This window comes from Vicugna pacos, chromosome 36, assembly GCF_048564905.1.
Source record: "Vicugna pacos chromosome 36, VicPac4, whole genome shotgun sequence".
Taxonomy (NCBI): Eukaryota; Metazoa; Chordata; class Mammalia; order Artiodactyla; family Camelidae; genus Vicugna; species Vicugna pacos.
In genome coordinates, this window is record NC_133022.1 from 7,321,362 (window position 1) to 7,342,371 (window position 21,010).

Consider the following 21,010-nt stretch of genomic DNA (forward strand, 5'->3'; position numbering starts at 1 on the left):
TTCCTTGCTGAGGCCAGGTGATTCTCCTGTTTAGCATGCCCATTGAAATGCTCGTAACTGAGAAAGGGGCAAAGCCCTCCCTCCAGCTTTGTCCTGTGTGCTTTGTGCAGCTTTGAGTCTACCTGTTTGGTGTGGGGTAAATGTCAGAACCCGTGACCGTCTGTTCTCGGGACGGAGATGTGCCTGGCCCGCTGCGTCCAGTTGTACTCTGGGTAGATGTTGCTTTCGTCGTAAGAAATAGAGGCTTGAAGGGAAAGAGCCCGCAGTGAAGAGGCCTACTTCCCTGCAGGGGAATTGCGACGCGCAGCAGCGTCCTCCCGTCGTGCTCCCCACCCCTGCGCCGGGTCGGGCCTGCCCCGGAAGCTGCCAGAGCTGCTCCTGTGCGTCAGCATGACACGTCGCGGGAGTTTGCGCACGGGCCTGTAGGGTCCTTTTGGTGTCAGTTGTGGGATCCAGACATCCCACTTGAGTTTGCCGAAGGACACAAGTAGTGCGCGCTTCGTAGCGCACTGAAAACCCAGACGTCCCTGAGGATAGCGGTGATTGTAGCGGAGCCTGACTACCTCCTGTGGGCAGCGTTGTCCCCTCAGGAGCACTTGGGCAGCTCCCCCGCAGGACTCCGGGGTGCCCAGCTCCCCAGTGCACGTTGCGCCCAGGGGAAGCCCCTGCCGGTCGGAGGAGATTACTTCGTTTGGGGGGAAGGAGAGGGCCAGGCAGGGTCCTGGAGGCAGAGCAGTGACCCAGGTGCGGCTCTGATTGCACGTGTGGAGGACGAGCTTTTCACGTCCGTCCCTTCTGCGTGTTCCTGGTCCGCGCCGGGCCAGCTCCCGTGGAGCTGGGGTGGTGGCGAGGAGGGCTGTCCTGCCCAAAGGGGCTGCCTGTTGGGAAGGCGCTGCTTTTGTCAGAGTGCTGGAAGCTCTGTGTGCATCCTCGCAGGCAGGACCCTTGGCTTCGTCCACTTGGAGACACCGGCGGCGGCGTGTGGCGCCATTGTTGTCCCCCCGTGTCCTGCTGCGCGGCCCGGGCTGCCGGCTGCAGGCCCCAGAGGGCTGGGTGGAGCGTGGGGCACTGTGCTGCTGGGTGGGCACCCGGCGGGGTGTGGGGAGGGTGCCCGGTGCCGACAGCTGATGCGTTGGGTTTCGGCTTTTGTCGGTGGTCGCTCCGTTTCTGTCGCCTGACACGGCTCTCCCTTCTGCCCTGCAGGTTACCTTGCAGCGTCCCGGCGTTTGCAGGGACCGGCCCGTGTTGCCACCAGCACCTGGGCCCCCCTTGGGCCCTGTGCAGCCTCGCTCACCAGTACCGGATGCTCCACTTGGTAAGAGGAAAGCGTCCATTCCTCTGTTTGTTCCTTGCGTCACTGCAGGAGAAGGGCAGATCGCTCTCCAGGTCCCTCCCAGGGCATGGGCCACCCTGACTGGGCTGTCGGCCGTGCTCCCCTGGTCCCTTAGCGGACGCAATTGATGGACCGCGTCTTCCCCTCCCCCATCCTGCCCTGGGGAGGAGGTGTCTCTTGTAGAGTGGTAAGGAGTAAGAGGCCTGTGACAGAAGGCAGGCGTGTCAGTTCTGCACACGGGGCTTCAACAGGGAGCACGTTCCGGGCTCCCCGAAGGAGAAGCCCACCCCTGCCATTGTCTGCAGCGTGTGGAGCCCTGACCTTCCACGGCCGTTGATCGGCTATGGAAGAGACACCTGAACCCGTGGCCTGTGGTGTCTCCCTCAGGGTCACGAGACCCGTCTCCCACTCGGTCTGATGCGGGGACGAGTGGGATACGGGGAAGGAAGGCTCACCAGGTTTTGTGTGGCTTCAGCAAAGTCTTCGCAGGCGAGCCTAATCCTCCATCCCTTCTGTGGTTTTCAGCCCACGTAGGACCTGGCCCGGCCCCGGCATTGGCCGGCAGCTCCCGCCCGCCTGCGGCGGCCCCGGAGGCCCAGGTAAGTGGGGTGGCCGTGCTCCGTTGGACGTCGTCCTGGGAAAGGTGAGCTTCCTGTTTTCCCGGAAGCCATTCCCGCCCTCATCTCCAGACTGTGTGTCCTGGGACGGGTCTGGCATGTCGTTCGCTTTCAAATTCAGTCTCCCCAGGGGCCAGTGGGCTGCTTGTCCCTGGAGCCCGTCACCTTGGCCGGTGCCTGCAGAAGCCATGAGGGAGTGCTCAGAAGCCGAGGACCGCAGACTTTGGCTGTGGGTTTGTCGAGATAGCGTGCGGAGGGTGAGCCCTCGCTCCACACTGGCTTCTCCTGGCTCTGCTGACTCCTTCCTGCCGACCTGCACCTGGGGTTGCTCCTGGGTCACTGAGGCAGAGTCCTGTGTCGTCCCTCGTTTGACTTGTTTCCTTGCTGAGGCCAGGTGATTCTCCTGTTTAGCATGCCCATTGAAATGCTCGTAACTGAGAAAGGGGCAAAGCCCTCCCTCCAGCTTTGTCCTGTGTGCTTTGTGCAGCTTTGAGTCTACCTGTTTGGTGTGGGGTAAATGTCAGAACCCGTGACCGTCTGTTCTCGGGACGGAGATGTGCCTGGCCCGCTGCGTCCAGTTGTACTCTGGGTAGATGTTGCTTTCGTCGTAAGAAATAGAGGCTTGAAGGGAAAGAGCCCGCAGTGAAGAGGCCTACTTCCCTGCAGGGGAATTGCGACGCGCAGCAGCGTCCTCCCGTCGTGCTCCCCACCCCTGCGCCGGGTCGGGCCTGCCCCGGAAGCTGCCAGAGCTGCTCCTGTGCGTCAGCATGACACGTCGCGGGAGTTTGCGCACGGGCCTGTAGGGTCCTTTTGGTGTCAGTTGTGGGATCCAGACATCCCACTTGAGTTTGCCGAAGGACACAAGTAGTGCGCGCTTCGTAGCGCACTGAAAACCCAGACGTCCCTGAGGATAGCGGTGATTGTAGCGGAGCCTGACTACCTCCTGTGGGCATCGTTGTCCCCAAAGGAGCACTTGGGCAGCTCCCCCGCAGGACTCCGGGGTGCCCAGCTCCCCAGTGCACGTTGCGCCCAGGGGAAGCCCCTGCCGGTCGGAGGAGATTACTTGGTTTGGGGGGAAGGAGAGGGCCAGGCAGGGTCCTGGAGGCAGAGCGGTGACCCAGGTGCGGCTCTGATTGCACGTGTGGAGGACGAGCTTTTCACGTCCGTCCCTTCTGCGTGTTCCTGGTCCGCGCCGGGCCAGCTCCCGTGGAGCTGGGGTGGTGGCGAGGAGGGCTGTCCTGCCCAAAGGGGCTGCCTGTTGGGAAGGCGCTGCTTTTGTCAGAGTGCTGGAAGCTCTGTGTGCATCCTCGCAGGCAGGACCCTTGGCTTCGTCCACTTGGAGACACCGGCGGCGGCGTGTGGCGCCATTGTTGTCCCCCCGTGTCCTGCTGCGCGGCCCGGGCTGCCGGCTGCAGGCCCCAGAGGGCTGGGTGGAGCGTGGGGCACTGTGCTGCTGGGTGGGCACCCGGCGGGGTGTGGGGAGGGTGCCCGGTGCCGACAGCTGATGCGTTGGGTTTCGGCTTTTGTCGGTGGTCGCTCCGTTTCTGTCGCCTGACACGGCTCTCCCTTCTGCCCTGCAGGTTACCTTGCAGCGTCCCGGCGTTTGCAGGGACCGGCCCGTGTTGCCACCAGCACCTGGGCCCCCCTTGGGCCCTGTGCAGCCTCGCTCACCAGTACCGGATGCTCCACTTGGTAAGAGGAAAGCGTCCATTCCTCTGTTTGTTCCTTGCGTCACTGCAGGAGAAGGGCAGATCGCTCTCCAGGTCCCTCCCAGGGCATGGGCCACCCTGACTGGGCTGTCGGCCGTGCTCCCCTGGTCCCTTAGCGGACGCAATTGATGGACCGCGTCTTCCCCTCCCCCATCCTGCCCTGGGGAGGAGGTGTCTCTTGTAGAGTGGTAAGGAGTAAGAGGCCTGTGACAGAAGGCAGGCGTGTCAGTTCTGCACACGGGGCTTCAACAGGGAGCACGTTCCGGGCTCCCCGAAGGAGAAGCCCACCCCTGCCATTGTCTGCAGCGTGTGGAGCCCTGACCTTCCACGGCCGTTGATCGGCTATGGAAGAGACACCTGAACCCGTGGCCTGTGGTGTCTCCCTCAGGGTCACGAGACCCGTCTCCCACTCGGTCTGATGCGGGGACGAGTGGGATACGGGGAAGGAAGGCTCACCAGGTTTTGTGTGGCTTCAGCAAAGTCTTCGCAGGCGAGCCTAATCCTCCATCCCTTCTGTGGTTTTCAGCCCACGTAGGACCTGGCCCGGCCCCGGCATTGGCCGGCAGCTCCCGCCCGCCTGCGGCGGCCCCGGAGGCCCAGGTAAGTGGGGTGGCCGTGCTCCGTTGGACGTCGTCCTGGGAAAGGTGAGCTTCCTGTTTTCCCGGAAGCCATTCCCGCCCTCATCTCCAGACTGTGTGTCCTGGGACGGGTCTGGCATGTCGTTCGCTTTCAAATTCAGTCTCCCCAGGGGCCAGTGGGCTGCTTGTCCCTGGAGCCCGTCACCTTGGCCGGTGCCTGCAGAAGCCATGAGGGAGTGCTCAGAAGCCGAGGACCGCAGACTTTGGCTGTGGGTTTGTCGAGATAGCGTGCGGAGGGTGAGCCCTCGCTCCACACTGGCTTCTCCTGGCTCTGCTGACTCCTTCCTGCCGACCTGCACCTGGGGTTGCTCCTGGGTCACTGAGGCAGAGTCCTGTGTCGTCCCTCGTTTGACTTGTTTCCTTGCTGAGGCCAGGTGATTCTCCTGTTTAGCATGCCCATTGAAATGCTCGTAACTGAGAAAGGGGCAAAGCCCTCCCTCCAGCTTTGTCCTGTGTGCTTTGTGCAGCTTTGAGTCTACCTGTTTGGTGTGGGGTAAATGTCAGAACCCGTGACCGTCTGTTCTCGGGACGGAGATGTGCCTGGCCCGCTGTGTCCAGTTGTACTCTGGGTAGATGTTGCTTTCGTCGTAAGAAATAGAGGCTTGAAGGGAAAGAGCCCGCAGTGAAGAGGCCTACTTCCCTGCAGGGGAATTGCGACGCGCAGCAGCGTCCTCCCGTCGTGCTCCCCACCCCTGCGCCGGGTCGGGCCTGCCCCGGAAGCTGCCAGAGCTGCTCCTGTGCGTCAGCATGACACGTCGCGGGAGTTTGCGCACGGGCCTGTAGGGTCCTTTTGGTGTCAGTTGTGGGATCCAGACATCCCACTTGAGTTTGCCGAAGGACACAAGTAGTGCGCGCTTCGTAGCGCACTGAAAACCCAGACGTCCCTGAGGATAGCGGTGATTGTAGCGGAGCCTGACTACCTCCTGTGGGCAGCGTTGTCCCCTCAGGAGCACTTGGGCAGCTCCCCCGCAGGACTCCGGGGTGCCCAGCTCCCCAGTGCACGTTGCGCCCAGGGGAAGCCCCTGCCGGTCGGAGGAGATTACTTGGTTTGGGGGGAAGGAGAGGGCCAGGCAGGGTCCTGGAGGCAGAGCGGTGACCCAGGTGCGGCTCTGATTGCACGTGTGGAGGACGAGCTTTTCACGTCCGTCCCTTCTGCGTGTTCCTGGTCCGCGCCGGGCCAGCTCCCGTGGAGCTGGGGTGGTGGCGAGGAGGGCTGTCCTGCCCAAAGGGGCTGCCTGTTGGGAAGGCGCTGCTTTTGTCAGAGTGCTGGAAGCTCTGTGTGCATCCTCGCAGGCAGGACCCTTGGCTTCGTCCACTTGGAGACACCGGCGGCGGCGTGTGGCGCCATTGTTGTCCCCCCGTGTCCTGCTGCGCGGCCCGGGCTGCCGGCTGCAGGCCCCAGAGGGCTGGGTGGAGCGTGGGGCACTGTGCTGCTGGGTGGGCACCCGGCGGGGTGTGGGGAGGGTGCCCGGTGCCGACAGCTGATGCGTTGGGTTTCGGCTTTTGTCGGTGGTCGCTCCGTTTCTGTCGCCTGACACGGCTCTCCCTTCTGCCCTGCAGGTTACCTTGCAGCGTCCCGGCGTTTGCAGGGACCGGCCCGTGTTGCCACCAGCACCTGGGCCCCCCTTGGGCCCTGTGCAGCCTCGCTCACCAGTACCGGATGCTCCACTTGGTAAGAGGAAAGCGTCCATTCCTCTGTTTGTTCCTTGCGTCACTGCAGGAGAAGGGCAGATCGCTCTCCAGGTCCCTCCCAGGGCATGGGCCACCCTGACTGGGCTGTCGGCCGTGCTCCCCTGGTCCCTTAGCGGACGCAATTGATGGACCGCGTCTTCCCCTCCCCCATCCTGCCCTGGGGAGGAGGTGTCTCTTGTAGAGTGGTAAGGAGTAAGAGGCCTGTGACAGAAGGCAGGCGTGTCAGTTCTGCACACGGGGCTTCAACAGGGAGCACGTTCCGGGCTCCCCGAAGGAGAAGCCCACCCCTGCCATTGTCTGCAGCGTGTGGAGCCCTGACCTTCCACGGCCGTTGATCGGCTATGGAAGAGACACCTGAACCCGTGGCCTGTGGTGTCTCCCTCAGGGTCACGAGACCCGTCTCCCACTCGGTCTGATGCGGGGACGAGTGGGATACGGGGAAGGAAGGCTCACCAGGTTTTGTGTGGCTTCAGCAAAGTCTTCGCAGGCGAGCCTAATCCTCCATCCCTTCTGTGGTTTTCAGCCCACGTAGGACCTGGCCCGGCCCCGGCATTGGCCGGCAGCTCCCGCCCGCCTGCGGCGGCCCCGGAGGCCCAGGTAAGTGGGGTGGCCGTGCTCCGTTGGACGTCGTCCTGGGAAAGGTGAGCTTCCTGTTTTCCCGGAAGCCATTCCCGCCCTCATCTCCAGACTGTGTGTCCTGGGACGGGTCTGGCATGTCGTTCGCTTTCCAATTCAGTCTCCCCAGGGGCCAGTGGGCTGCTTGTCCCTGGAGCCCGTCACCTTGGCCGGTGCCTGCAGAAGCCATGAGGGAGTGCTCAGAAGCCGAGGACCGCAGACTTTGGCTGTGGGTTTGTCGAGATAGCGTGCGGAGGGTGAGCCCTCGCTCCACACTGGCTTCTCCTGGCTCTGCTGACTCCTTCCTGCCGACCTGCACCTGGGGTTGCTCCTGGGTCACTGAGGCAGAGTCCTGTGTCGTCCCTCGTTTGACTTGTTTCCTTGCTGAGGCCAGGTGATTCTCCTGTTTAGCATGCCCATTGAAATGCTCGTAACTGAGAAAGGGGCAAAGCCCTCCCTCCAGCTTTGTCCTGTGTGCTTTGTGCAGCTTTGAGTCTACCTGTTTGGTGTGGGGTAAATGTCAGAACCCGTGACCGTCTGTTCTCGGGACGGAGATGTGCCTGGCCCGCTGCGTCCAGTTGTACTCTGGGTAGATGTTGCTTTCGTCGTAAGAAATAGAGGCTTGAAGGGAAAGAGCCCGCAGTGAAGAGGCCTACTTCCCTGCAGGGGAATTGCGACGCGCAGCAGCGTCCTCCCGTCGTGCTCCCCACCCCTGCGCCGGGTCGGGCCTGCCCCGGAAGCTGCCAGAGCTGCTCCTGTGCGTCAGCATGACACGTCGCGGGAGTTTGCGCACGGGCCTGTAGGGTCCTTTTGGTGTCAGTTGTGGGATCCAGACATCCCACTTGAGTTTGCCGAAGGACACAAGTAGTGCGCGCTTCGTAGCGCACTGAAAACCCAGACGTCCCTGAGGATAGCGGTGATTGTAGCGGAGCCTGACTACCTCCTGTGGGCAGCGTTGTCCCCAAAGGAGCACTTGGGCAGCTCCCCCGCAGGACTCCGGGGTGCCCAGCTCCCCAGTGCACGTTGCGCCCAGGGGAAGCCCCTGCCGGTCGGAGGAGATTACTTGGTTTGGGGGGAAGGAGAGGGCCAGGCAGGGTCCTGGAGGCAGAGCGGTGACCCAGGTGCGGCTCTGATTGCACGTGTGGAGGACGAGCTTTTCACGTCCGTCCCTTCTGCGTGTTCCTGGTCCGCGCCGGGCCAGCTCCCGTGGAGCTGGGGTGGTGGCGAGGAGGGCTGTCCTGCCCAAAGGGGCTGCCTGTTGGGAAGGCGCTGCTTTTGTCAGAGTGCTGGAAGCTCTGTGTGCATCCTCGCAGGCAGGACCCTTGGCTTCGTCCACTTGGAGACACCGGCGGCGGCGTGTGGCGCCATTGTTGTCCCCCCGTGTCCTGCTGCGCGGCCCGGGCTGCCGGCTGCAGGCCCCAGAGGGCTGGGTGGAGCGTGGGGCACTGTGCTGCTGGGTGGGCACCCGGCGGGGTGTGGGGAGGGTGCCCGGTGCCGGCAGCTGATGCGTTGGGTTTCGGCTTTTGTCGGTGGTCGCTCCATTTCTGTCGCCTGACACGGCTCTCCCTTCTGCCCTGCAGGTTACCTTGCAGCGTCCCGGCGTTTGCAGGGACCGGCCCGTGTTGCCACCAGCACCTGGGCCCCCCTTGGGCCCTGTGCAGCCTCGCTCACCAGTACCGGATGCTCCACTTGGTAAGAGGAAAGCGTCCATTCCTCTGTTTGTTCCTTGCGTCACTGCAGGAGAAGGGCAGATCGCTCTCCAGGTCCCTCCCAGGGCATGGGCCACCCTGACTGGGCTGTCGGCCGTGCTCCCCTGGTCCCTTAGCGGACGCAATTGATGGACCGCGTCTTCCCCTCCCCCATCCTGCCCTGGGGAGGAGGTGTCTCTTGTAGAGTGGTAAGGAGTAAGAGGCCTGTGACAGAAGGCAGGCGTGTCAGTTCTGCACACGGGGCTTCAACAGGGAGCACGTTCCGGGCTCCCCGAAGGAGAAGCCCACCCCTGCCATTGTCTGCAGCGTGTGGAGCCCTGACCTTCCACGGCCGTTGATCGGCTATGGAAGAGACACCTGAACCCGTGGCCTGTGGTGTCTCCCTCAGGGTCACGAGACCCATCTCCCACTCGGTCTGATGCGGGGACGAGTGGGATACGGGGAAGGAAGGCTCACCAGGTTTTGTGTGGCTTCAGCAAAGTCTTCGCAGGCGAGCCTAATCCTCCATCCCTTCTGTGGTTTTCAGCCCACGTAGGACCTGGCCCGGCCCCGGCATTGGCCGGCAGCTCCCGCCCGCCTGCGGCGGCCCCGGAGGCCCAGGTAAGTGGGGTGGCCGTGCTCCGTTGGACGTCGTCCTGGGAAAGGTGAGCTTCCTGTTTTCCCGGAAGCCATTCCCGCCCTCATCTCCAGACTGTGTGTCCTGGGACGGGTCTGGCATGTCGTTCGCTTTCAAATTCAGTCTCCCCAGGGGCCAGTGGGCTGCTTGTCCCTGGAGCCCGTCACCTTGGCCGGTGCCTGCAGAAGCCATGAGGGAGTGCTCAGAAGCCGAGGACCGCAGACTTTGGCTGTGGGTTTGTCGAGATAGCGTGCGGAGGGTGAGCCCTCGCTCCACACTGGCTTCTCCTGGCTCTGCTGACTCCTTCCTGCCGACCTGCACCTGGGGTTGCTCCTGGGTCACTGAGGCAGAGTCCTGTGTCGTCCCTCGTTTGACTTGTTTCCTTGCTGAGGCCAGGTGATTCTCCTGTTTAGCATGCCCATTGAAATGCTCGTAACTGAGAAAGGGGCAAAGCCCTCCCTCCAGCTTTGTCCTGTGTGCTTTGTGCAGCTTTGAGTCTACCTGTTTGGTGTGGGGTAAATGTCAGAACCCGTGACCGTCTGTTCTCGGGACGGAGATGTGCCTGGCCCGCTGCGTCCAGTTGTACTCTGGGTAGATGTTGCTTTCGTCGTAAGAAATAGAGGCTTGAAGGGAAAGAGCCCGCAGTGAAGAGGCCTACTTCCCTGCAGGGGAATTGCGACGCGCAGCAGCGTCCTCCCGTCGTGCTCCCCACCCCTGCGCCGGGTCGGGCCTGCCCCGGAAGCTGCCAGAGCTGCTCCTGTGCGTCAGCATGACACGTCGCGGGAGTTTGCGCACGGGCCTGTAGGGTCCTTTTGGTGTCAGTTGTGGGATCCAGACATCCCACTTGAGTTTGCCGAAGGACACAAGTAGTGCGCGCTTCGTAGCGCACTGAAAACCCAGACGTCCCTGAGGATAGCGGTGATTGTAGCGGAGCCTGACTACCTCCTGTGGGCAGCGTTGTCCCCTCAGGAGCACTTGGGCAGCTCCCCCGCAGGACTCCGGGGTGCCCAGCTCCCCAGTGCACGTTGCGCCCAGGGGAAGCCCCTGCCGGTCGGAGGAGATTACTTGGTTTGGGGGGAAGGAGAGGGCCAGGCAGGGTCCTGGAGGCAGAGCGGTGACCCAGGTGCGGCTCTGATTGCACGTGTGGAGGACGAGCTTTTCACGTCCGTCCCTTCTGCGTGTTCCTGGTCCGCGCCGGGCCAGCTCCCGTGGAGCTGGGGTGGTGGCGAGGAGGGCTGTCCTGCCCAAAGGGGCTGCCTGTTGGGAAGGCGCTGCTTTTGTCAGAGTGCTGGAAGCTCTGTGTGCATCCTCGCAGGCAGGACCCTTGGCTTCGTCCACTTGGAGACACCGGCGGCGGCGTGTGGCACCATTGTTGTCCCCCCGTGTCCTGCTGCGCGGCCCGGGCTGCCGGCTGCAGGCCCCAGAGGGCTGGGTGGAGCGTGGGGCACTGTGCTGCTGGGTGGGCACCCGGCGGGGTGTGGGGAGGGTGCCCGGTGCCGACAGCTGATGCGTTGGGTTTCGGCTTTTGTCGGTGGTCGCTCCGTTTCTGTCGCCTGACACGGCTCTCCCTTCTGCCCTGCAGGTTACCTTGCAGCGTCCCGGCGTTTGCAGGGACCGGCCCGTGTTGCCACCAGCACCTGGGCCCCCCTTGGGCCCTGTGCAGCCTCGCTCACCAGTACCGGATGCTCCACTTGGTAAGAGGAAAGCGTCCATTCCTCTGTTTGTTCCTTGCGTCACTGCAGGAGAAGGGCAGATCGCTCTCCAGGTCCCTCCCAGGGCATGGGCCACCCTGACTGGGCTGTCGGCCGTGCTCCCCTGGTCCCTTAGCGGACGCAATTGATGGACCGCGTCTTCCCCTCCCCCATCCTGCCCTGGGGAGGAGGTGTCTCTTGTAGAGTGGTAAGGAGTAAGAGGCCTGTGACAGAAGGCAGGCGTGTCAGTTCTGCACACGGGGCTTCAACAGGGAGCACGTTCCGGGCTCCCCGAAGGAGAAGCCCACCCCTGCCATTGTCTGCAGCGTGTGGAGCCCTGACCTTCCACGGCCGTTGATCGGCTATGGAAGAGACACCTGAACCCGTGGCCTGTGGTGTCTCCCTCAGGGTCACGAGACCCGTCTCCCACTCGGTCTGATGCGGGGACGAGTGGGATACGGGGAAGGAAGGCTCACCAGGTTTTGTGTGGCTTCAGCAAAGTCTTCGCAGGCGAGCCTAATCCTCCATCCCTTCTGTGGTTTTCAGCCCACGTAGGACCTGGCCCGGCCCCGGCATTGGCCGGCAGCTCCCGCCCGCCTGCGGCGGCCCCGGAGGCCCAGGTAAGTGGGGTGGCCGTGCTCCGTTGGACGTCGTCCTGGGAAAGGTGAGCTTCCTGTTTTCCCGGAAGCCATTCCCGCCCTCATCTCCAGACTGTGTGTCCTGGGACGGGTCTGGCATGTCGTTCGCTTTCAAATTCAGTCTCCCCAGGGGCCAGTGGGCTGCTTGTCCCTGGAGCCCGTCACCTTGGCCGGTGCCTGCAGAAGCCATGAGGGAGTGCTCAGAAGCCGAGGACCGCAGACTTTGGCTGTGGGTTTGTCGAGATAGCGTGCGGAGGGTGAGCCCTCGCTCCACACTGGCTTCTCCTGGCTCTGCTGACTCCTTCCTGCCGACCTGCACCTGGGGTTTCTCCTGGGTCACTGAGGCAGAGTCCTGTGTCGTCCCTCGTTTGACTTGTTTCCTTGCTGAGGCCAGGTGATTCTCCTGTTTAGCATGCCCATTGAAATGCTCGTAACTGAGAAAGGGGCAAAGCCCTCCCTCCAGCTTTGTCCTGTGTGCTTTGTGCAGCTTTGAGTCTACCTGTTTGGTGTGGGGTAAATGTCAGAACCCGTGACCGTCTGTTCTCGGGACGGAGATGTGCCTGGCCCGCTGCGTCCAGTTGTACTCTGGGTAGATGTTGCTTTCGTCGTAAGAAATAGAGGCTTGAAGGGAAAGAGCCCGCAGTGAAGAGGCCTACTTCCCTGCAGGGGAATTGCGACGCGCAGCAGCGTCCTCCCGTCGTGCTCCCCACCCCTGCGCCGGGTCGGGCCTGCCCCGGAAGCTGCCAGAGCTGCTCCTGTGCGTCAGCATGACACGTCGCGGGATTTTGCGCACGGGCCTGTAGGGTCCTTTTGGTGTCAGTTGTGGGATCCAGACATCCCACTTGAGTTTGCCGAAGGACACAAGTAGTGCGCGCTTCGTAGCGCACTGAAAACCCAGACGTCCCTGAGGATAGCGGTGATTGTAGCGGAGCCTGACTACCTCCTGTGGGCAGCGTTGTCCCCTCAGGAGCACTTGGGCAGCTCCCCCGCAGGACTCCGGGGTGCCCAGCTCCCCAGTGCACGTTGCGCCCAGGGGAAGCCCCTGCCGGTCGGAGGAGATTACTTGGTTTGGGGGGAAGGAGAGGGCCAGGCAGGGTCCTGGAGGCAGAGCGGTGACCCAGGTGCGGCTCTGATTGCACGTGTGGAGGACGAGCTTTTCACGTCCGTCCCTTCTGCGTGTTCCTGGTCCGCGCCGGGCCAGCTCCCGTGGAGCTGGGGTGGTGGCGAGGAGGGCTGTCGTGCCCAAAGGGGCTGCCTGTTGGGAAGGCGCTGCTTTTGTCAGAGTGCTGGAAGCTCTGTGTGCATCCTCGCAGGCAGGACCCTTGGCTTCGTCCACTTGGAGACACCGGCGGCGGCGTGTGGCGCCATTGTTGTCCCCCCGTGTCCTGCTGCGCGGCCCGGGCTGCCGGCTGCAGGCCCCAGAGGGCTGGGTGGAGCGTGGGGCACTGTGCTGCTGGGTGGGCACCCGGCGGGGTGTGGGGAGGGTGCCCGGTGCCGACAGCTGATGCGTTGGTTTTCGGCTTTTGTCGGTGGTCGCTCCGTTTCTGTCGCCTGACACGGCTCTCCCTTCTGCCCTGCAGGTTACCTTGCAGCGTCCCGGCGTTTGCAGGGACCGGCCCGTGTTGCCACCAGCACCTGGGCCCCCCTTGGGCCCTGTGCAGCCTCGCTCACCAGTACCGGATGCTCCACTTGGTAAGAGGAAAGCGTCCATTCCTCTGTTTGTTCCTTGCGTCACTGCAGGAGAAGGGCAGATCGCTCTCCAGGTCCCTCCCAGGGCATGGGCCACCCTGACTGGGCTGTCGGCCGTGCTCCCCTGGTCCCTTAGCGGACGCAATTGATGGACCGCGTCTTCCCCTCCCCCATCCTGCCCTGGGGAGGAGGTGTCTCTTGTAGAGTGGTAAGGAGTAAGAGGCCTGTGACAGAAGGCAGGCGTGTCAGTTCTGCACACGGGGCTTCAACAGGGAGCACGTTCCGGGCTCCCCGAAGGAGAAGCCCACCCCTGCCATTGTCTGCAGCGTGTGGAGCCCTGACCTTCCACGGCCGTTGATCGGCTATGGAAGAGACACCTGAACCCGTGGCCTGTGGTGTCTCCCTCAGGGTCACGAGACCCGTCTCCCACTCGGTCTGATGCGGGGACGAGTGGGATACGGGGAAGGAAGGCTCACCAGGTTTTGTGTGGCTTCAGCAAAGTCTTCGCAGGCGAGCCTAATCCTCCATCCCTTCTGTGGTTTTCAGCCCACGTAGGACCTGGCCCGGCCCCGGCATTGGCCGGCAGCTCCCGCCCGCCTGCGGCGGCCCCGGAGGCCCAGGTAAGTGGGGTGGCCGTGCTCCGTTGGACGTCGTCCTGGGAAAGGTGAGCTTCCTGTTTTCCCGGAAGCCATTCCCGCCCTCATCTCCAGACTGTGTGTCCTGGGACGGGTCTGGCATGTCGTTCGCTTTCAAATTCAGTCTCCCCAGGGGCCAGTGGGCTGCTTGTCCCTGGAGCCCGTCACCTTGGCCGGTGCCTGCAGAAGCCATGAGGGAGTGCTCAGAAGCCGAGGACCGCAGACTTTGGCTGTGGGTTTGTCGAGATAGCGTGCGGAGGGTGAGCCCTCGCTCCACACTGGCTTCTCCTGGCTCTGCTGACTCCTTCCTGCCGACCTGCACCTGGGGTTGCTCCTGGGTCACTGAGGCAGAGTCCTGTGTCGTCCCTCGTTTGACTTGTTTCCTTGCTGAGGCCAGGTGATTCTCCTGTTTAGCATGCCCATTGAAATGCTCGTAACTGAGAAAGGGGCAAAGCCCTCCCTCCAGCTTTGTCCTGTGTGCTTTGTGCAGCTTTGAGTCTACCTGTTTGGTGTGGGGTAAATGTCAGAACCCGTGACCGTCTGTTCTCGGGACGGAGATGTGCCTGGCCCGCTGCGTCCAGTTGTACTCTGGGTAGATGTTGCTTTCGTCGTAAGAAATAGAGGCTTGAAGGGAAAGAGCCCGCAGTGAAGAGGCCTACTTCCCTGCAGGGGAATTGCGACGCGCAGCAGCGTCCTCCCGTCGTGCTCCCCACCCCTGCGCCGGGTCGGGCCTGCCCCGGAAGCTGCCAGAGCTGCTCCTGTGCGTCAGCATGACACGTCGCGGGATTTTGCGCACGGGCCTGTAGGGTCCTTTTGGTGTCAGTTGTGGGATCCAGACATCCCACTTGAGTTTGCCGAAGGACACAAGTAGTGCGCGCTTCGTAGCGCACTGAAAACCCAGACGTCCCTGAGGATAGCGGTGATTGTAGCGGAGCCTGACTACCTCCTGTGGGCAGCGTTGTCCCCTCAGGAGCACTTGGGCAGCTCCCCCGCAGGACTCCGGGGTGCCCAGCTCCCCAGTGCACGTTGCGCCCAGGGGAAGCCCCTGCCGGTCGGAGGAGATTACTTGGTTTGGGGGGAAGGAGAGGGCCAGGCAGGGTCCTGGAGGCAGAGCGGTGACCCAGGTGCGGCTCTGATTGCACGTGTGGAGGACGAGCTTTTCACGTCCGTCCCTTCTGCGTGTTCCTGGTCCGCGCCGGGCCAGCTCCCGTGGAGCTGGGGTGGTGGCGAGGAGGGCTGTCGTGCCCAAAGGGGCTGCCTGTTGGGAAGGCGCTGCTTTTGTCAGAGTGCTGGAAGCTCTGTGTGCATCCTCGCAGGCAGGACCCTTGGCTTCGTCCACTTGGAGACACCGGCGGCGGCGTGTGGCGCCATTGTTGTCCCCCCGTGTCCTGCTGCGCGGCCCGGGCTGCCGGCTGCAGGCCCCAGAGGGCTGGGTGGAGCGTGGGGCACTGTGCTGCTGGGTGGGCACCCGGCGGGGTGTGGGGAGGGTGCCCGGTGCCGACAGCTGATGCGTTGGTTTTCGGCTTTTGTCGGTGGTCGCTCCGTTTCTGTCGCCTGACACGGCTCTCCCTTCTGCCCTGCAGGTTACCTTGCAGCGTCCCGGCGTTTGCAGGGACCGGCCCGTGTTGCCACCAGCACCTGGGCCCCCCTTGGGCCCTGTGCAGCCTCGCTCACCAGTACCGGATGCTCCACTTGGTAAGAGGAAAGCGTCCATTCCTCTGTTTGTTCCTTGCGTCACTGCAGGAGAAGGGCAGATCGCTCTCCAGGTCCCTCCCAGGGCATGGGCCACCCTGACTGGGCTGTCGGCCGTGCTCCCCTGGTCCCTTAGCGGACGCAATTGATGGACCGCGTCTTCCCCTCCCCCATCCTGCCCTGGGGAGGAGGTGTCTCTTGTAGAGTGGTAAGGAGTAAGAGGCCTGTGACAGAAGGCAGGCGTGTCAGTTCTGCACACGGGGCTTCAACAGGGAGCACGTTCCGGGCTCCCCGAAGGAGAAGCCCACCCCTGCCATTGTCTGCAGCGTGTGGAGCCCTGACCTTCCACGGCCGTTGATCGGCTATGGAAGAGACACCTGAACCCGTGGCCTGTGGTGTCTCCCTCAGGGTCACGAGACCCGTCTCCCACTCGGTCTGATGCGGGGACGAGTGGGATACGGGGAAGGAAGGCTCACCAGGTTTTGTGTGGCTTCAGCAAAGTCTTCGCAGGCGAGCCTAATCCTCCATCCCTTCTGTGGTTTTCAGCCCACGTAGGACCTGGCCCGGCCCCGGCATTGGCCGGCAGCTCCCGCCCGCCTGCGGCGGCCCCGGAGGCCCAGGTAAGTGGGGTGGCCGTGCTCCGTTGGACGTCGTCCTGGGAAAGGTGAGCTTCCTGTTTTCCCGGAAGCCATTCCCGCCCTCATCTCCAGACTGTGTGTCCTGGGACGGGTCTGGCATGTCGTTCGCTTTCAAATTCAGTCTCCCCAGGGGCCAGTGGGCTGCTTGTCCCTGGAGCCCGTCACCTTGGCCGGTGCCTGCAGAAGCCATGAGGGAGTGCTCAGAAGCCGAGGACCGCAGACTTTGGCTGTGGGTTTGTCGAGATAGCGTGCGGAGGGTGAGCCCTCGCTCCACACTGGCTTCTCCTGGCTCTGCTGACTCCTTCCTGCCGACCTGCACCTGGGGTTTCTCCTGGGTCACTGAGGCAGAGTCCTGTGTCGTCCCTCGTTTGACTTGTTTCCTTGCTGAGGCCAGGTGATTCTCCTGTTTAGCATGCCCATTGAAATGCTCGTAACTGAGAAAGGGGCAAAGCCCTCCCTCCAGCTTTGTCCTGTGTGCTTTGTGCAGCTTTGAGTCTACCTGTTTGGTGTGGGGTAAATGTCAGAACCCGTGACCGTCTGTTCTCGGGACGGAGATGTGCCTGGCCCGCTGCGTCCAGTTGTACTCTGGGTAGATGTTGCTTTCGTCGTAAGAAATAGAGGCTTGAAGGGAAAGAGCCCGCAGTGAAGAGGCCTACTTCCCTGCAGGGGAATTGCGACGCGCAGCAGCGTCCTCCCGTCGTGCTCCCCACCCCTGCGCCGGGTCGGGCCTGCCCCGGAAGCTGCCAGAGCTGCTCCTGTGCGTCAGCATGACACGTCGCGGGATTTTGCGCACGGGCCTGTAGGGTCCTTTTGGTGTCAGTTGTGGGATCCAGACATCCCACTTGAGTTTGCCGAAGGACACAAGTAGTGCGCGCTTCGTAGCGCACTGAAAACCCAGACGTCCCTGAGGATAGCGGTGATTGTAGCGGAGCCTGACTACCTCCTGTGGGCAGCGTTGTCCCCTCAGGAGCACTTGGGCAGCTCCCCCGCAGGACTCCGGGGTGCCCAGCTCCCCAGTGCACGTTGCGCCCAGGGGAAGCCCCTGCCGGTCGGAGGAGATTACTTGGTTTGGGGGGAAGGAGAGGGCCAGGCAGGGTCCTGGAGGCAGAGCGGTGACCCAGGTGCGGCTCTGATTGCACGTGTGGAGGACGAGCTTTTCACGTCCGTCCCTTCTGCGTGTTCCTGGTCCGCGCCGGGCCAGCTCCCGTGGAGCTGGGGTGGTGGCGAGGAGGGCTGTCGTGCCCAAAGGGGCTGCCTGTTGGGAAGGCGCTGCTTTTGTCAGAGTGCTGGAAGCTCTGTGTGCATCCTCGCAGGCAGGACCCTTGGCTTCGTCCACTTGGAGACACCGGCGGCGGCGTGTGGCGCCATTGTTGTCCCCCCGTGTCCTGCTGCGCGGCCCGGGCTGCCGGCTGCAGGCCCCAGAGGGCTGGGTGGAGCGTGGGGCACTGTGCTGCTGGGTGGGCACCCGGCGGGGTGTGGGGAGGGTGCCCGGTGCCGACAGCTGATGCGTTGGTTTTCGGCTTTTGTCGGTGGTCGCTCCGTTTCTGTCGCCTGACACGGCTCTCCCTTCTGCCCTGCAGGTTACCTTGCAGCGTCCCGGCGTTTGCAGGGACCGGCCCGTGTTGCCACCAGCACCTGGGCCCCCCTTGGGCCCTGTGCAGCCTCGCTCACCAGTACCGGATGCTCCACTTGGTAAGAGGAAAGCGTCCATTCCTCTGTTTGTTCCTTGCGTCACTGCAGGAGAAGGGCAGATCGCTCTCCAGGTCCCTCCCAGGGCATGGGCCACCCTGACTGGGCTGTCGGCCGTGCTCCCCTGGTCCCTTAGCGGACGCAATTGATGGACCGCGTCTTCCCCTCCCCCATCCTGCCCTGGGGAGGAGGTGTCTCTTGTAGAGTGGTAAGGAGTAAGAGGCCTGTGACAGAAGGCAGGCGTGTCAGTTCTGCACACGGGGCTTCAACAGGGAGCACGTTCCGGGCTCCCCGAAGGAGAAGCCCACCCCTGCCATTGTCTGCAGCGTGTGGAGCCCTGACCTTCCACGGCCGTTGATCGGCTATGGAAGAGACACCTGAACCCGTGGCCTGTGGTGTCTCCCTCAGGGTCACGAGACCCGTCTCCCACTCGGTCTGATGCGGGGACGAGTGGGATACGGGGAAGGAAGGCTCACCAGGTTTTGTGTGGCTTCAGCAAAGTCTTCGCAGGCGAGCCTAATCCTCCATCCCTTCTGTGGTTTTCAGCCCACGTAGGACCTGGCCCGGCCCCGGCATTGGCCGGCAGCTCCCGCCCGCCTGCGGCGGCCCCGGAGGCCCAGGTAAGTGGGGTGGCCGTGCTCCGTTGGACGTCGTCCTGGGAAAGGTGAGCTTCCTGTTTTCCCGGAAGCCATTCCCGCCCTCATCTCCAGACTGTGTGTCCTGGGACGGGTCTGGCATGTCGTTCGCTTTCAAATTCAGTCTCCCCAGGGGCCAGTGGGCTGCTTGTCCCTGGAGCCCGTCACCTTGGCCGGTGCCTGCAGAAGCCATGAGGGAGTGCTCAGAAGCCGAGGACCGCAGACTTTGGCTGTGGGTTTGTCGAGATAGCGTGCGGAGGGTGAGCCCTCGCTCCACACTGGCTTCTCCTGGCTCTGCTGACTCCTTCCTGCCGACCTGCACCTGGGGTTGCTCCTGGGTCACTGAGGCAGAGTCCTGTGTCGTCCCTCGTTTGACTTGTTTCCTTGCTGAGGCCAGGTGATTCTCCTGTTTAGCATGCCCATTGAAATGCTCGTAACTGAGAAAGGGGCAAAGCCCTCCCTCCAGCTTTGTCCTGTGTGCTTTGTGCAGCTTTGAGTCTACCTGTTTGGTGTGGGGTAAATGTCAGAACCCGTGACCGTCTGTTCTCGGGACGGAGATGTGCCTGGCCCGCTGCGTCCAGTTGTACTCTGGGTAGATGTTGCTTTCGTCGTAAGAAATAGAGGCTTGAAGGGAAAGAGCCCGCAGTGAAGAGGCCTACTTCCCTGCAGGGGAATTGCGACGCGCAGCAGCGTCCTCCCGTCGTGCTCCCCACCCCTGCGCCGGGTCGGGCCTGCCCCGGAAGCTGCCAGAGCTGCTCCTGTGCGTCAGCATGACACGTCGCGGGAGTTTGCGCACGGGCCTGTAGGGTCCTTTTGGTGTCAGTTGTGGGATCCAGACATCCCACTTGAGTTTGCCGAAGGACACAAGTAGTGCGCGCTTCGTAGCGCACTGAAAACCCAGACGTCCCTGAGGATAGCGGTGATTGTAGCGGAGCCTGACTACCGCCTGTGGGCAGCGTTGTCCCCTCAGGAGCACTTGGGCAGCTCCCCCGCAGGACTCCGGGGTGCCCAGCTCCCCAGTGCACGTTGCGCCCAGGGGAAGCCCCTGCCGGTCGGAGGAGATTACTTGGTTTGGGGGGAAGGAGAGGGCCAGGCAGGGTCCTGGAGGCAGAGCGGTGACCCAGGTGCGGCTCTGATTGCACGTGTGGAGGACGAGCTTTTCACGTCCGTCCCTTCTGCGTGTTCCTGGTCCGCGCCGGGCCAGCTCCCGTGGAGCTGGGGTGGTGGCGAGGAGGGCTGTCCTGCCCAAAGGGGCTGCCTGTTGGGAAGGCGCTGCTTTTGTCAGAGTGCTGGAAGCTCTGTGTGCATCCTCGCAGGCAGGACCCTTGGCTTCGTCCACTTGGAGACACCGGCGGCGGCGTGTGGCGCCATTGTTGTCCCCCCGTGTCCTGCTGCGCGGCCCGGGCTGCCGGCTGCAGGCCCCAGAGGGCTGGGTGGAGCGTGGGGCACTGTGCTGCTGGGTGGGCACCCGGCGGGGTGTGGGGAGGGTGCCCGGTGCCGACAGCTGATGCGTTGGGTTTCGGCTTTTGTCGGTGGTCGCTCCGTTTCTGTCGCCTGACACGGCTCTCCCTTCTGCCCTGCAGGTTACCTTGCAGCGTCCCGGCGTTTGCAGGGACCGGCCCGTGTTGCCACCAGCACCTGGGCCCCCCTTGGGCCCTGTGCAGCCTCGCTCACCAGTACCGGATGCTCCACTTGGTAAGAGGAAAGCGTCCATTCCTCTGTTTGTTCCTTGCGTCACTGCAGGAGAAGGGCAGATCGCTCTCCAGGTCCCTCCCAGGGCATGGGCCACCCTGACTGGGCTGTCGGCCGTGCTCCCCTGGTCCCTTAGCGGACGCAATTGATGGACCGCGTCTTCCCCTCCCCCATCCTGCCCTGGGGAGGAGGTGTCTCTTGTAGAGTGGTAAGGAGTAAGAGGCCTGTGACAGAAGGCAGGCGTGTCAGTTCTGCACACGGGGCTTCAACAGGGAGCACGTTCCGGGCTCCCCGAAGGAGAAGCCCACCCCTGCCATTGTCTGCAGCGTGTGGAGCCCTGACCTTCCACGGCCGTTGATCGGCTATGGAAGAGACACCTGAACCCGTGGCCTGTGGTGTCTCCCTCAGGGTCACGAGACCCGTCTCCCACTCGGTCTGATGCGGGGACGAGTGGGATACGGGGAAGGAAGGCTCACCAGGTTTTGTGTGGCTTCAGCAAAGTCTTCGCAGGCGAGCCTAATCCTCCATCCCTTCTGTGGTTTTCAGCCCACGTAGGACCTGGCCCGGCCCCGGCATTGGCCGGCAGCTCCCGCCCGCCTGCGGCGGCCCCGGAGGCCCAGGTAAGTGGGGTGGCCGTGCTCCGTTGGACGTCGTCCTGGGAAAGGTGAGCTTCCTGTTTTCCCGGAAGCCATTCCCGCCCTCATCTCCAGACTGTGTGTCCTGGGACGGGTCTGGCATGTCGTTCGCTTTCAAATTCAGTCTCCCCAGGGGCCAGTGGGCTGCTTGTCCCTGGAGCCCGTCACCTTGGCCGGTGCCTGCAGAAGCCATGAGGGAGTGCTCAGAAGCCGAGGACCGCAGACTTTGGCTGTGGGTTTGTCGAGATAGCGTGCGGAGGGTGAGCCCTCGCTCCACACTGGCTTCTCCTGGCTCTGCTGACTCCTTCCTGCCGACCTGCACCTGGGGTTGCTCCTGGGTCACTGAGGCAGAGTCCTGTGTCGTCCCTCGTTTGACTTGTTTCCTTGCTGAGGCCAGGTGATTCTCCTGTTTAGCATGCCCATTGAAATGCTCGTAACTGAGAAAGG

At 63.2% G+C, this 21,010-nt stretch overlaps 1 protein-coding gene across 1 annotated transcript in view; it reads left to right on the plus strand.

Annotated features, from left to right (window-relative positions):
* Positions 1-21,010, plus strand: part of LOC140691676 (uncharacterized) — an 83,375-nt gene that overhangs the window by 38,432 nt on the left and 23,933 nt on the right. The window contains exons 21-38 of the mRNA XM_072955532.1: positions 1,204-1,315; positions 1,859-1,932; positions 3,531-3,642; positions 4,186-4,259; positions 5,858-5,969; positions 6,513-6,586; positions 8,185-8,296; positions 8,840-8,913; positions 10,512-10,623; positions 11,167-11,240; positions 12,839-12,950; positions 13,494-13,567; positions 15,166-15,277; positions 15,821-15,894; positions 17,493-17,604; positions 18,148-18,221; positions 19,820-19,931; positions 20,475-20,548. Coding sequence (XP_072811633.1) covers positions 1,204-1,315; positions 1,859-1,932; positions 3,531-3,642; positions 4,186-4,259; positions 5,858-5,969; positions 6,513-6,586; positions 8,185-8,296; positions 8,840-8,913; positions 10,512-10,623; positions 11,167-11,240; positions 12,839-12,950; positions 13,494-13,567; positions 15,166-15,277; positions 15,821-15,894; positions 17,493-17,604; positions 18,148-18,221; positions 19,820-19,931; positions 20,475-20,548 — 1,674 coding nt within the window. The remainder of the gene's footprint in view (positions 1-1,203; positions 1,316-1,858; positions 1,933-3,530; positions 3,643-4,185; positions 4,260-5,857; positions 5,970-6,512; positions 6,587-8,184; positions 8,297-8,839; positions 8,914-10,511; positions 10,624-11,166; positions 11,241-12,838; positions 12,951-13,493; positions 13,568-15,165; positions 15,278-15,820; positions 15,895-17,492; positions 17,605-18,147; positions 18,222-19,819; positions 19,932-20,474; positions 20,549-21,010) is intronic.